This window comes from Lampetra planeri, chromosome 40 (assembly GCF_965212315.1).
Source record: "Lampetra planeri chromosome 40, kcLamPlan1.2.h2, whole genome shotgun sequence".
Lineage (NCBI taxonomy): Eukaryota > Metazoa > Chordata > Hyperoartia > Petromyzontiformes > Petromyzontidae > Lampetra > Lampetra planeri.
In genome coordinates, this window is record NC_136146.1 from 6,916,716 (window position 1) to 6,932,055 (window position 15,340).

Genomic DNA, 15,340 nt, shown 5'->3' on the forward strand with positions numbered 1-15,340 from the left:
CGATGATGATGCTGCTGCTGATGATGATGCTGCTGATGATGATGATGATGCTGATGATGATGCTGCTGCTGCTGATGATGATGCTGCTGATGATGCTGCTGCTGCTGATGATGCTGCTGCTGATGATGCTGCTGCTGCTGATGATGATGCTGCTGCTGCTGATGATGATGCTGCTGCTGATGATGATGATGATGCCAGCATGACTTCACATTTATTCTCGTCCGCCCCCCTCCGCCCCCACCCCCGCCCCCCGTGACGTCACACGCGCGTGTGTGTGCCTGTGCGCACCCCGCTTAAAGGCACCGCTCCGTGCCGTGGACGCTGCTTCCCGCTCACGGATGCCAACCTGGAACGTCGGGCAGCAACAGCAGCAGAAGCAGGTACGAGGCACCTCGGGCCGGACCGAGAGGACCCCCCTCGGAGCCAGGGAAAGTCCGGGCGGCGCGTCGAGGCGGAATCACCGAGGCGAGGCCTAGTCGGGCGAGTCAGACACCGGTGCTCGGATAGCGGCTTACCCGGGTGCGCTCGGCCTGGGGACCCCTGCCCGGGCGTGGTCGGGGGCCGGTGCGCGGGGTGACCCCTGTGGAGTAACGGGGGTGTGCGCTCTATGAATGGTCGCCTGTTACTGTGGCCACCGTTCGATTCGGCAGTCGTTTATTTTTTCTGGCACGTTCCTACAACGTCGTCTGCCCCATTAGCCTAGACACAGCAGCAGCAGCAGCAGCAGCCTTGCCCTATCTACAGCTGGATGAAAGCTTTCCCACACACTGTCGCCACCGCTCGGGGTTTCGCGATGCGCGTCTGGCACGGCCCCACGAGCCGGTTTCATCGCTCCGCGTTTCCCTCCGTTGGCTGCCGCTCCGTTGTTAGTCTCGACCACCGATCGCGCCGTCCGTGTCGCTGCCCACTCGCCGCCATCGATCATCAAAGGGGGCGAGCCGGTGGGTTCATCTTCACCCTGTCTCCACGTGTTCCTCGGTGACCTTTCCGATTGTGTTCCATCTCCTTCGTCAACGCGCGTGTGTTCTCACCCACGTGTGATCGCTGTTGCTCCTCTAACCCCCCCAGTTCAGTCGTCCGTGTTCGCCCGTGAGCCACGATTCGGCGGTCCACTTGATAATAATAATAGTTTTTTTTATCTGGCAACTAGACTGACACCTTTTTTTACATGGAGTCATGTTTGCATTGACCACAATACCTGCAGTCAGAACGCAAACAAAAACACAACTCTGATAATGTATGCACTGTCCTTGAAATTGATTGGTCCACACCCGAGACAACTTTTCTTAGAGCCCAGTCTCACATGGTGTTGGACCAGATGACGCCAAAAGGCGCACAACTCAAAGACAATGCACCATCAGAGTATGAGAGCTCGGGGTAAGCATTTACACCTTGTAAAAAAGGTGTCAGTTTTGTTGCCAGATAAAAGGGTAAAAAACAATTATCATATTTTGCTACTGGCAAAGGAGGTTCCAATGGTGTAAACACGTGAGTAATGTTACAGAGTCCGGGAGCGGTGGCGCTCTGGTAAGCGCACTATGATACCAACTCGGCGATTCGCAGCCACGACTTTACATCAGTGGTGGTTATGTGACCGGGTGTTGGGCCTCCCCTAGGTCGACTCGGCCTCCAATAGATAAACGAGTGTTTTTGTGCGGCGTGTAAACGTTAGCACTGGGGAGAGACCAAGACGGCCTGGCGTGGTGTTGCCCACAGCACACATCCGTAGCTGTGCAAGGGCTTCATAGGAGCTTGCTGAATAGCACTTGCGCAAACAGTGTTATGTGGGATACAGCGGGGTGTCTGGCTCTCAAGATAATGCAGAGTTAGTGGACCGTAGGTGACACCAGGGCAGATGGGGAACATGAAGGGATACACGGTGATGTTGTAGGCACTCTATAGACGAAGAGGCGACGGAGTAGACACCTTGAACAGGATAAGTAATCTTGATTTGAAGCTTTCGTGACTGCAGGAATCCATTCTCTTTGGTTCTTTCGGTGAAGTCACGTGGGTATAAAATAAAATAGATCACGACGTTTCGGGCACAACACAAGCGTCCGTGTTGCGCCTGAAATGTCGTGATCTATTTTATTTTATACCTACGTGACTTTACCGAAAGAACCAAAGAGTCAGGATAAGTAAGAGGCAGTGTTGCATCACAGGTAGCCCAGGGGTGGACATGCACATCGCCGCGATGTAAATCTGCGACGGGAGTGATTCCCATCGAGTGGAAGACGGCTGCAAGTTTTGATGGAGAGGCCTTTGTGGCTGGAGTTTGAGGACACGGAATGGGTGTACAGCGAGATGAGAGAGGTTGGACAGAGTTCATGAAAGCATGAACTGGTGTGTAATAACGGGTTATGTAACCCGTTTGGTCATGCTAGCCCGTCTGAGTCACCAAACTCTTTACAATGCATTGGGAAAGTTCACAAATGTCTTCCTCAAAGGATTTGTTTTTTACTTCGTGTGGGTGGGAGCTGGAGCGTTACATCCAACACGCGTCCGAGGGGGTGTTACACTCGCTGTGTGCACGGACAGACAGGTTCATCCACCAACCCCCGTCGCTCTACTACTGCCCACTTCGCAGCCGTGTTCGATCGAGAAGGTGGAGCGGTCTCTTGCCGTGACCCCATCAACTGTTGCCGCCACAGAGCCGCGTTGCTGCCTTGTTGTTCCACGCCGTGCTGCTGCCGTTTCCAACGCGTTCTGCTGTTTTTATTGAGCGGAAACTGTGCATCGCACTCGCTGGCGGGGGGATTGGGTATGGGCAGGTGTTGCCCTTAAGAGTCGTGTTACATGGATACAAGGAGCGGAGCGCTGTGCTAAATACGGAACAGGGTCTGAGCGGCTTATTTTTCGAAAGCCACTGTCTCAACACGGCCAGCAGGTAACGATTAGAGACCACGAAGTGATTGCTTTATCGTCCCGTACGGTGGCCAATTTTTACACTTTGGAATTTTCTGCCTTTGCTGGGCGTGTTGAGAATCGGTTCTCCGTTGAAAAATAGACTCGTGGTGTTCATGGGCTTCTTACCTGTTCACAGATGAAGGTCCAGCACTGCTGTGTGACGAAGGTCATTCCACTGTCTGGAGTGGTACGTGTTATTTAAAGCAGTGAAATGTGTGAGGGAGTGGGGAGCAGTGGTTGGTGGACCTGAGTTTAATTCCCGGACACGGTGGACGTCAGTGACAAGCCATACATGAAAAAGTCCTGGATCTCCCACCCCCCACCTGCCACTGACCTCGATCAGTTTGGTGAAGTATGGTCAAAACCCGAACACTATGAGTGACATGGCAGAAGGCCTTTCGCGCTGAATTTTACAAAGGGCCGTGAATTCACACAGCCCTTTTTAAAGCCGCAAAGCTGTTTCATTCGCTAAGTGTTGCGTACGTGCGTGTGGGCGAATGGTGCGTCTCAGCAAATTCTGGTTCTAAAGGAAGGTTCACCACGTGTCCCAGACTCGCAGAATCTCTTACTTTCCCACTATACTTCGCACCTGTAGAGAGTGGTGGCGCAGTGGTTTGGGTTGGGCTTAGATGAGATGGGAAAGTCGGGGATGAGATGGGATGGCAGGCTATACATGGTGTTACTGCCCAGCCCGTGTTTTGGTTTTGATTATGTTATTTAGTTTTGTCTTGTTGGACTGTTTATGTTCATAGTTAAATAGTATATACATTAAAATTTGCCTTATTACATGCAGATGTTTATTTATTGCCGTAATTTGTTTATTTATGATCGGGCAGAACCCATTAACGTGTAAACGCTGTATTGTAAGGCAGATTTGGGTTAAAAATACAAACATGTTATACAGGCTGTACAATTACTGCTCTGCTTTGAACTTGATAATTTAGACATGTCTCCTACAATAACACTTAGCATTAACAGATACAATGTCCACATCTGATTGGGACCTTGTAGATAACATGACTGTTTCTTCTGCCACGACAATGTCAACCAAATGTAAAGTTAACCTGATTGCTATATTCAACATTATGTCAAAAAAGAAGCCAGATCCACACATTAAAAAGTTAGATGTTGACAAGATTGTCATCAATTAGAGTAACAGCCCAATTTCCGATAGCCTAAAATCGGTACTAGCTAGAGGGCTGAATTTCGCAGTCACCCCCAAACACATCCCAGTGGATGATATCATTGCCCAGGTTGACGTAGCCCTCAAAGGCTTGGGTCACATCACCAGCAGACGTGGCAAGATCTGAAATCGCCGCCATCCTCAAAAACGCTAAGAAACCCATTAGTAACGTCAGCAGAGACGAGCGCTCTGAACTCGCTCAATTGAAAAAGAGAGATGACATTGTCATCCTTTCAGCCGACAAGGGCAATGCCACGGTCATCGTGGATAAAACCACATACAACAACAAAATCCAGGATCTTCTTAATGATGGCAGTTATACCAAAATCAACAAAGATCCTACCAACCATACTTTTTGTTTTTTTCAGTAAAGTCACGTAGGTAAAAAATAAAATAAATTAAAATGAAAACAACTAAATTAAATCACGACGTTTTGGGCGCAACACGAGCGGCCGGACGCTTATTTTTTACCTACGTGACTTTACCGAAAAACCCCAAAAAGTATGCATCCTTGCAGTCATGAAAACTTCAAATCTAGAATCCTACCAACCGCCTGGCTACAAAAACCCAACAATATCATCACGAATTCGACTTTTCTAATCGAACCGACCAAGCAGCTCTCTCTAAAACCTTCGGCTGCTAGACCACCCAGATTTTATGGCCTTCCAAAAATCTATAAAGAAGGTACCCCGCTCCGTCCTATCGTTTCCATCATCAACTCGCCTACCTACGAACTGGTCCGATTTCTGTCTGAGACCCTGCTTCCATTCACGGACAAGACCACCTCAGCAGTACTTAACTCAGCTCACTTGGTTTCTCTAATCAAGGACATTTCACCGTCTCCAGATGATTTGCTTGTCAGCTTCGATGTAGTCTCTCCGTTCACCAAGGTACTTGTACCTGACACCATAGATTATTTTTTATTTTATTTTATTTTTCTACCTACGTGACTTTACCGAAATAACCAAAGAGTATGGATTCCTGCAGTCATGAAAGCTTCAAATCAAGATTAGGGTGTACAATTCTTGCATATCAGAACATTGTGACCAAGATTGTCAACATAAATAACTCAAAGATTTGTGAAAATTCTAACTATACATTGACACCGCCCAGCAGTAGCACGTTCACCGCTTATAATTCTAGCGGCCGCCCCGGTTATTGCTACACGGGCAATATAATAGTAAAATACGATGTTCCGTTTGCTTTGTCAGTGGACTTTAAAGACCCCGTGATGTCATTTGCAAGAGTCGGCTGTCGTGTGCCGCCGTCGGGGCCCAACTTTTTCAAATTATCAAATGACCCCCAAACACACTCGGTTGGGATCACACGCAGCCATCACCCCCCCCTGCCCGCCCCCCTACTGGCAAGGCGATGCCCCCCAGGTCGCTCGGCAAATGGGACCCTATCCTGGCCTCGTGAGTTCTCATCTCGTTCGGCAAAATCAACTCGAAACTTTATTATCCTGTGCTGCGGGATATTGCACAACACCGACATGATTGCTTTAACAACGCAAAGGAAATACACGAGGTACTTTATGAGAAGATACGAGACCGTGGCTGACAATTTTATGAACTCCGGTTACTGTACACGTTTACATGTAAAATGTGTAAAGCGTGTGAACAGAAGCGACAGGATTTGAGTAAATCATTAAGTCGGAATATTGACTTTATTGATTGCTTGGAAGTCTTAAGTTTTATAGTCTTCAATTTTGGCCACTGACAACGAGAGCTTATGCTGTTGCTACGAACCTACTACGGGTTCAGACTACACGTCAGCCGCCACGTGGATTCATGTTGGTGTGGAACGAATGGCCCTCGCCTCCAATTTATTGTCTTTTCCACCACAATGCACCACGACGGCGCATCACAGTTTTCTTCCCCGAGTTTGTGATGGACGGACATCGACCATTGCTGACAGAGGGCCCTTGCCTGTAACATTGGGCAACTCGGTGACTATTGATTAACATGACTCTGTTGATGAGACTCAGATATTTCTAATCCAGTGTAGGATGGGACCGCTCAAAGCAATGTTGCTCAAAAGCTTTTGTCCCGGTGAACCATAAACTAACCTTGCAAAAAAGATTTAACTACACATTTTTGGACCATCTTATCTGACGGGCACTCTTTTACTTTACCGAGTGTTAACATCCCCAGCGTTTAACAGTGTTCTCCTTTTTCGTATTTGATTGTCAGCCAACACTGGTAAAAACAACATGAGCATTTTCGTTCTCTTCTGTCATGTGCACCAACAGGTGCTTGTGCACAAACAGGTCCGCGTACACGTACTCCTAGTCCTCTCTTTTAGCCCCCCCCCTTCCAATACGTCATCATGTGCACCAACAGGGGCTAGCACACAAACACGTCCACGTCGACGTCTACGCGCACCTCTTTTAGCCCCGCCCCCCCTCCCAATACGTTCCATTCATTGGCTACCACATTCTGATAAGCTCCCCCCCCTCCCCCTTAACTTGTATTTAAGAACTTGCATCTTGGAATCCCTGCCTCACTTGATACAGCAAATCTGGCTGTGACGGTCCCACCTGATGACGGAGACTTGTGTTGCCTCCGAAACGTCGTGATTTTTATTATTTTATTTTTATTAATTTTAATTCCATTTTTTACCTACGTGACTTTACCGAAAAAACTTAAGAGTATGAATCCTTGCAGTCACGAAAGCTGCAAATCTAGAATGAGCCATAATCTGATGGACTGAATGGTTTGGGGTTACACAGCGAGTCGGAAGCGGCTGTTGGTTAACGTCCGTCCGTCTCCTGCTCTGGGGTAAGCAGCCCACTGGAACCACACGGCTTGTCAACAGGAGCGGTTCTTTTCATTCTGCACGCTCAACCATTCGATCTCCTCGCCCCCATTCCCCCGAACCATCGCACGCCTACTCCAGTGTGTGTTATAGTCACGTGTGTGAACCGCCTGCTTGATGTATCCACTGCTGGATGAGGGCTTCACGACATCGTACGGGTTTTTGGGAGTCGTTTGACCATACTTCACCGTGCTGGTTATCGTGACTTGGTGAAAGAGGGGAGCATAGACTTTGACAGTAGAGTACCGTACAGCAATGGACGTTGTTGCACGGCTTCCTCGTGACAGCATAGCCTCGCGGCAGCCTATAGCACCTGTTTTTATAGAGTACATGGCGGTGGTCGCCATCCAGGACGGTGAAGGTGCACTCCGTACGATTTGGTCGTAGGGTTTAACCCCATGCGTTTTGAATAGGGGCTATACATTCGACGAATGTATAAATATATATGTGTGTGTGTGGCTCATACAGTGTGGGAATTAGTGGGTGGGTGGAGAGTGTCTTTTACAAGCCACATTCCAGAGGCCGGATCTACCAGTGGGGGCCTCATTAATTAACCCACGCTACCTGTCTGGTCAAAGACTTGCAGGAATCATTGGTGAATCAAAGGAGGGGGGTGATCAGGGTGGAAGAGGGCTTTTGCTGAGCTGAGCTTGATAATGAAACGCAGCATCACAATGTGCCTTCAGAATAACGTTTTTAATCATTGCATATGTTAACTTTCTGGCCTGGGTACGAAAGTAAAAAAAAATATGCACACTGGCAAAGTAAATGGAGCAAAAGGCAGAATATTGGGCAAAGAATCCGAGACGCAGCTTGGGATCGCACAAGGGCAGTGCGAGAGGGACGTGTGGGCCAGGGAACAAACACACATCGTAGATGTGGCGTACACTCTTAAGGAAAGCGAGAGAGAGAAGGCGCGATAGGCCGATGGACAAGGTCCACGAAGGAATGGCAGCCAAAGGACATAATTCGCCTGAGAAGACGATCATTGTCGAGGTTGAGTGATGATGTGAGCTCGTCCTTGTGTGTGCACGTCTTTGTGTGTACCTAGCCTGGAACAAGCTCTATGGCGATGTAATTGCCACTTACTGACAATGAACAGCTGATGTAGTTTGTATACCTGTGTGTATATTTAACGTCTTTTTGAGTGCACACTGAGTACACACTCACGTGGTCTCGCATTGTAGTAGGTAGCGCATTGCGCTACAAGCCTGGCGACCCAAGTCCAAATACCGCTCATTACCAAAAACAGTGACGAATATTTGAACCGGTCCTCAGCCTTCCCTTGAGCGACTGCCTTAAATGAGTACCTTATGTGGTGTGTGTAAACAATAGCTTTGGGGAGACAAAGGTGTTCCATGCCGGCCTTAATATGTGCTCGCTAACACCACTTGCCCCAACAGTCTGTTAAAGGCTACACGGGGGATCTTTGTTTTTGTTTTCTGTGTGTGTGTGTGAGATGGAGGGATGAGATCAGTCGATGTCCATTAGGAAGATGGATTGTGGCTTCACAGCACTGAGAGGTTAGGGTCAGGGAGACCTTCATCTAACGGTAGATAGACCTTCGCCTGCGATGTTCTAATGATTTACCACCTCGGCAATTCCAATCCGTTTTAGAGTACGTGCAACGAATCGTACATGCAGGAAACGATTATTTGCAGAAATTAAATGCAAATGTTACCGTTAGGTTATCGGGGATGAACGAGGCAGAACAAACAAGTCCTACGATATAAACGAAACAAACGAGATAAACATAATTTATTCTCGAATCAAATCTTGACCCGATTTCTCTCTCTCTGTCTGTGATTTTCACGTGGATAGTGAGGAGCCAGCGTCAGCCGATTTGTGCACACAGCGTTGGTGTACGGTGCTTTTTCTGCAATATTTTGCTGTCTTTTCTTGGATTTTCTGTTTGCACTTAGTCACATAGTCACTTTAAGATGTTTTCTTGTTCATGTTTTTTGTTTGTTGCGGTTGCACCCGATTCAAGAGCCAAATGGCTCACAGGGCTACACCTAATAAATGAACTTGAAGTAGTGCCGTCAAGGTCTCGGCGTGCTTGGAAGTTGGCGAACCCTGTGCATCCTCGCACTGTTTATTCCACGAATGTCAACCCAACAAAGGTCATCGCCGCTTCACGGCCTGCTAACGGCGCCTGGTGGTGCGCTGAGACGCAGTCGTTCCGTCGCTGTGCACGAATGCAGGGCTACCTTGCACACAGACGCCGGCGCGGTACCTTGTACGGTGACTGAAAACACCGCGGAGAATCTTGGAGTTGTGAGTAATAAGCGAACAAAGCAATAAACTAACTAGCCAAGGGTCTGCCTCGGCCCAAAACAGAGAATCAACACCGACTCGGTGGGTTTTCCTCGACTGGATTCGTATTTTTACAGTGGCGTTTGTTGTTTTGCTTGGTGTCATCAGCAAGAACCCATCCATGGCTTTTCAGCTGCCACAGGTTTACTGCTGTGGCCAATTTCATTTTCATTGTGCCATGTCACTAAGGGACTGTGTCTTGTGTGGTCTAGGACTGGTTTTTGTTGTTGTTGTTGTTTTGCTGCCTTGCCCAAGCTTGTATTTGTGTTGAAAATTCGGCAGGAATGTATATACTTATGCAATTTGTATATGTACTGTCTATTTAATTTAATTATTTTTAGTGACTGCTATTGTTTGTTGTGATAGCTCGCTGACCCACACCTATTAGACATCTGTTAAAACGAGCTCCATAGCTCATGGGATTCCAGCAAGATGAATAAAGATTCTTACTCCGATTCTGAAGTCAATTTATTTTTGGTTAACGCGTGGCATCTTTCTGGCACAAATCTGCCACCCCAAAGGGCCCCATCGCATCATTTGGATTGCTTGACGCACTCTGCTGCTGCTGCTGCGGCTTCGCTGTTGATACCTCGCGACGTCTGTGGCCTTCTCTTGCGCTCACTCGTTACGTTTGGCCACCCGTAGCCATTGGTTTGTGATGCCGCACCTCGCTGGTGGCAGGGCGGAAGTCAAAACCGGTGCAGTGTCTGAGAAAATGAATGGACACCACTGGGGGAGCGTCGCACTGCAAGAAGAGCTTTAGGGTGAGAAATAAAACATGTGGTGATGGAACAAACTGTCAGAGGGTTTGGTTTATTGCTTCTGTTGGCCACACTGCCTAATGTGGTTATAGTGGTGAATGGTCACTTGGTGGGTATTGTAGAGAATTATCACTTGAATGTTTGGTCATCTGTTGTGTGTGCAGTCATCTGTTGACTTCCTCAAGCTGTCTGTGGGAGTGACAACAGAGCTTTTCACTTTGTAGCCCAGTGGCAAATGTAGTCGCAGACTTCTGGTTACCACCGTGAGCCGTATTGTGACTGCAGGGAACGGCTATATAGGAAGCCGCAACCCAAATACACATTTCCTGTTATTTCATTTTGCTCCCCAAAGGAGCGCCCAGCCACACAGCGGCAGATGTAATCTGCTGCTTTTAATAGCAGGCTGCCTCTTCACCGACTGCTAGTTGTTTGTGTGTGTTTCTATATATATACCGTATATACTTTCTAACAACCAAAATTAACATGGAAATAAAAGTAAGTTTAGGGTGGGTGGAGCGGTGGCGCAGTGTTTAGCGCGCTGCCCTATGAACCCAGCGACCCAAGTTTAATTCCGGGCCACAGCTGATATCAGTGATGAGTGATATTTAAACGGTTCCTAGCAAAGTCCCTTTACCGACGACCCGGACTCACTAGCATGGTGAAGTATGGCCATTCAACCCCCATGACCGAAAGGGTGTGGGGAGGCCTGCATCTGGCAGTGGGTTGATGATCAGTCGCATAATCGGTTGCGGCCTTGAGAATATAAGTAGCAAAATACATAAACAGACAATATGCATCCCGAACAAATATTTGCCCTCCGCATTAAATGTAAAATTTTTTTTGCAAATCCCATCAGCCACATGGCCTGCTGGCGTTGCATGTGTTCAACAGCATTGCTTTAGTAAAAACAAACTCTGGGTCGGGTTTTGACCGGCATGCAGGCTGGCGAACTGCCAGACCTTGGTAAGTAAAGTCCCTCTCTGGTAGCCGTGGGTCCCAGTTGAGGCTTGCTGTGTTTTTGAAGTCGTGTGTGCACGAGGGCTTTGCTGTGCGTTTGCATTGCACTTTGATTCGAGGCCACATTCCACCACGGCTCTCTCTCTCTCTTGAGAGAGCTCCTGAGGGTGGCAGCGAGGGTCCTTGAGCGATCCGCGTGCCCTGAGCTCACCCACAGACACGGCCCCCTGTGTTTTCTCGGCTTCCCATGTCTCTTGGCTCCCCGTATCTTGGATTCGCGGCCAGCGCCATGTGCTGCAGCCGCTCGTGATGTCTTGCCACGGGCAGCATTCAACACCACGGCGCACGGCTGTACTCCCGGGTCCCGTCTGCACTCTGCGGTGACGCGTACAGATTTGTCGGGCGGTCGTGATGCTGGGCTGTGGTCCGGTAGCGTGGAGGCAGCGAGGGTTGCCGTCCCATTCGTTTAATTTGTGGAAGAACGCTTGGCGAACGGAGTGGAACAACCCGGACGTGCAGAATAGACTCCTCATTCGAGACCCAAAACATCACATCTCCTGGCTTTGACATTCCTCCTCCTCGGAGGCAGTGGTGTGACCATCATCCGCATGGGAACATCAACAGATCGATGCGTGCGTCTCCATCATAATCGTCGTGCGATTGTGGCCATGCAAACCAAACCATGGACCACAGTAAACCCACTGTAGTCTGCTTTACACCCTCTCTCTCTTTCCTGAAGCCCTCTTATCGTGACCAGCTGAACTTGACATTACATCTGGCTCCTGAACGTTGTGCTGCCATATCCAAGAATAGAACAGAATTTGAGGAATTGCCTCGGTACAGTCGATCATCGTGTGCCAAAATTGTAGCCCAATTGCCACGTTCCACATCGATGTACGCTTCTATATACGGTATGTGAACATTGCCGCCCATCGTACCCCGCGTGTGCCGTCCTCACGAGGACCGCGCGAGGCTAAGTAGATGGCCCCGTTCAGCCTCGTACATTTTTGTGTACGGTGGTTTTCTGCAATATTTTGCTGTCTTTTCTTGGATTTTCTGTTTGCACTCAGTCACATATTCACTTTAAGATGTTTTTTGTTAATTTTTTAGTTTTTTGTTTGTTGCTGTTGCACCCGATTCAAGAGCCGAATGGCTCACAAGGCTATACCTAATAAATGAACTTGAACTAGTAGGGGGTTGGTGCCCGCGGGTAGATTTCTCAGCAGTAGGGGGTTGGTGCCCGCGGGTAGATTTCTCAGCAGCTGCAGCTTCAAGATTATAGCCACAGGTTGGTGGTGGGCTTCGGGGGAAGCATTTGCGGTCGGGCAGTCCGCTGCAATAGAGGTACGAACGCTGCCAGCGCATGCGGCACCCGTTTCACCAGCCATACGATTTCTCCAGGATAAATAAAGATTTTGATTTTGGTCCATTGGCAACACACGCACCGAGTTGTTTGGTTTGAAACGCGAAATCGTAGAATCGAAGAACACAGAGTGCTGTCTGCACCGCCACTGAATAATTACGTAACACCGTTGCGTTACTATTAACAACATATTACGAAACGCGGCTTGTGTAACTCAACTGATCGCGACCGATGCGCTGCATTCCAGACAGCTGTACGTCACGAGCAGGGCTTGTGCTGTGCCCGGCTGAACTGGAAATGCGCATATCAACGTTGGCAGGCGGCGTCTCTGGCTTGCAGAGAGCCGCGTCGTGTCAGCGGATTCTGTTATTTAGTTTCTTTTCTCCCCTCCCTTCTGGGGACGATTGAACAATCCCTTGGAATAACTTGACGAAATGTTGAATTGATACGAGCGAGTTCTTGAACACAAAATGGTGTGGGAGGGATTGCGATTCCCAAATGGCCAACGTCTACACCGCATAGGGTTTTTCCCCTTTTTTCTGGCAACAAAACTGACACCTTTTGCAAGGAATCATGCTTACACATTGACCACAATACTTGCAGTCAAATGCAAACAAAAAACAATACTCTGATAATTTATGCATTGTCTTTGAAACTGATTGGTCCACACCAGAGACAGCTTTCTTTTTGTTTTGTTGCCAGAAAAAAGGGGAAAAACCCTATTAGTATATTTTGGTACTGGCAAAGGAGGTCCCATGATGTCTACACTGCAGTCGAGGTGTTGCCATCTTCCACTTGCAGAGCTGTCGAGAGCAGACGTTGCTTTGTGTGTCCCACTAGTTTGCCGGTTGTGCTGTTGACGTCCAATCGTCGTGACATCGCACGTGTCCGGGAACGGCCCCAGCAGATGACCCTGGGCACTAATCCTACCCTATTTCTGTCGTCTCTTCAATAATTCTAAATTTGAAGCTTTCGTGACTGCAAGGATTCATATTTTTAGGTTTTTTTCGGTAAAGTCACGTAGGTAAAAAATTAAAATTAATAAAAGTAAAATAAAATAAAAATCACGACGTTTCGGAGGCAACACAAGCTTCCGTCTTCAGGTGGAACCGTCACAGCACGTGGCTTTACCAAAAAAACCTAAGAATACGTCTCTTCAATAGCCCATCTTACCCACACTAGCCGGTGCGGGCTTTAAAGTCGTACCTGACCTGCTTCATGGAAATCATTATTTTCACCGCGGAAATCTGTAGATTTAAATGAAAAATCCGAACGAATGTGGTTTGGTTTTTGTGCATTCAATGGTGACCATGGTGTGTATGTATACTTGTATATACACACTTAAGAACCTAGTTTCATTATACGCCGGTTAAGTGCATCAGCTAAAGACACGGCGGTCAAAAGCTCACCCAGAGGGCACGTAGTGGTGCTGCTGCTGCGATGGCGTTTGTGAAGGGCTCTTTTTTTGTCACATCCACCACCTCTGCAGAATGACATTGATCAGCCGCGGCCCGGTGACGGGATGTGCGCAAGTCCCAACGCGCCCTGCGGCGAAACATTGCTGCAGGCCTCTTTCTCGACGTACCTAATTGTGTTTTGTTTATTTAATGAGTATTTAAATAAATGATGATGATCATCCTCATGATCATTACAATCATAGTCGGCGCTTATCTATCCACGAATAGATGAAAGCTCTTCCCACACCGACTCCGTGGTGGTGGTGACGTGTGGGAGTGGTGCTGAGGTGGTGGTGGTTGTGGTGGTGTGCGGGAGCGGTGCTGAGGTGGTGGTGGTTGTGGTGGTGTGCGGGAGCGGTGCTGAGGTTGTGGTGGTTGTGGTGGTGTGCGGGAGCGGTGCTCAGGTGGTGGTGGTTGTGGTGGTGTGCGGGAGCGGTGCTGAGGTGGTGGTGGCGACGAGCGGGAGCGGTGCTGAGGTGGTGGTTGCGGTGGTTGTGGTGGTGTGCGGGAGCGGTGCTGAGGTTGTGGTGGTTGTGGTGATGTGCGGGAGCGGTGCTGAGGTTGTGGTGGTTGTGGCAGTGTGTGGGAGCGGTGCTGTTGTGGTGGTTGTGGTGGTTGCGGTGGTTGCGGTGGTTGCGGTGGTTGCGGTGGTTGCGGTGGTTGTGGCAGTGTGCGGGAGTGGTGGTGATGGTGGTGATGTTGGTGGTGGCGACGTGCGGGGAGCGGTGCCCCAACGGCCGCGCGTTCGCCGCTTGCTGCATAGTTTCGCGGCTCCAATCCGGCAGGCCGCCCTGGTTAACACTGCGCGCCGTCTGCGTCACAGCTGACGTGGAAGATCCCGTGACGTAATTTGAGAAGAGAAGGCCATTGTGTACCGGCATCTTGGTCCAAATTTGTCGAATTAGAAAAATGACATGGCACATTACTGAATTGGGATAACACACGGCAACATCACCCCTGGCTGTGCAACGACTGCAGACTGCGCGTCTCGTGAAACACACCAACGCCTTCCTGCGTGATGGCCGTACGCTTTAACAATGGCGCGAATACCAAATGTACTAAGTTATGCATTTTCTCCCTCCTCTATTGCGCGTTGTTGTGTGTAGCGTTGGCCAAGTAGGACGTGCAACTGAACCGATTGGACCACGACGCCGGCTCGCGGATCCGCGATGGCTCTGAGCGACGGGTCGCTGCCGCGGCAGCGAGAGCTGGGAGGGCGGTCCACGGAGGGCTCTGCGTGCCATCCGATGAGCCAGGCGGACCTGGAGGGGCTGGCGATGCGGGCGGAGCACCCTCCGCCCACGCTGCGGGAGCGCCTGTTCTCCTGCGTGCAGTGAGTCGCGGCATCCCCAGCGTTGCTCTGCATCGCGCTTTCGGCCGGGGACGGCTTCCGGTCAATTGCATAACACTGGTCAAGAAAAAAACACTTTTTTCTGGCCTGGACTTTTGCAGCTGTTTTAGACTAATTTCAGGGTGCCGACTCCAAATCTGATCTCAGATTTGCTCTATCACATCTCATTTTATGCTATCGGCATACCCCATTTTCATTGATTTTACCCGAAATTAACTCTGTCACTTA

At 49.2% G+C, this 15,340-nt stretch overlaps 1 protein-coding gene across 3 annotated transcripts in view; it reads left to right on the forward strand.

The window, feature by feature from the left end:
- The first annotated feature begins 258 nt into the window (after nt 1-258).
- LOC144731805 (prestin-like) overlaps nt 259-15,340 on the forward strand; it is a 42,297-nt gene continuing 27,215 nt past the window's right edge. For 2 of the 3 annotated variants that reach the window (XM_078613053.1, XM_078613056.1), the window contains exons 1-2: nt 259-380; nt 14,868-15,094. In XM_078613053.1, the coding sequence (XP_078469179.1) occupies nt 14,931-15,094 (164 nt within the window). In that variant the 5' untranslated portion in view covers nt 259-380; nt 14,868-14,930. Of the gene's footprint in view, nt 381-6,680; nt 6,871-14,867; nt 15,095-15,340 lie in introns of those variants that run through there. The other variant, XM_078613054.1, reaches the window with a different exon arrangement.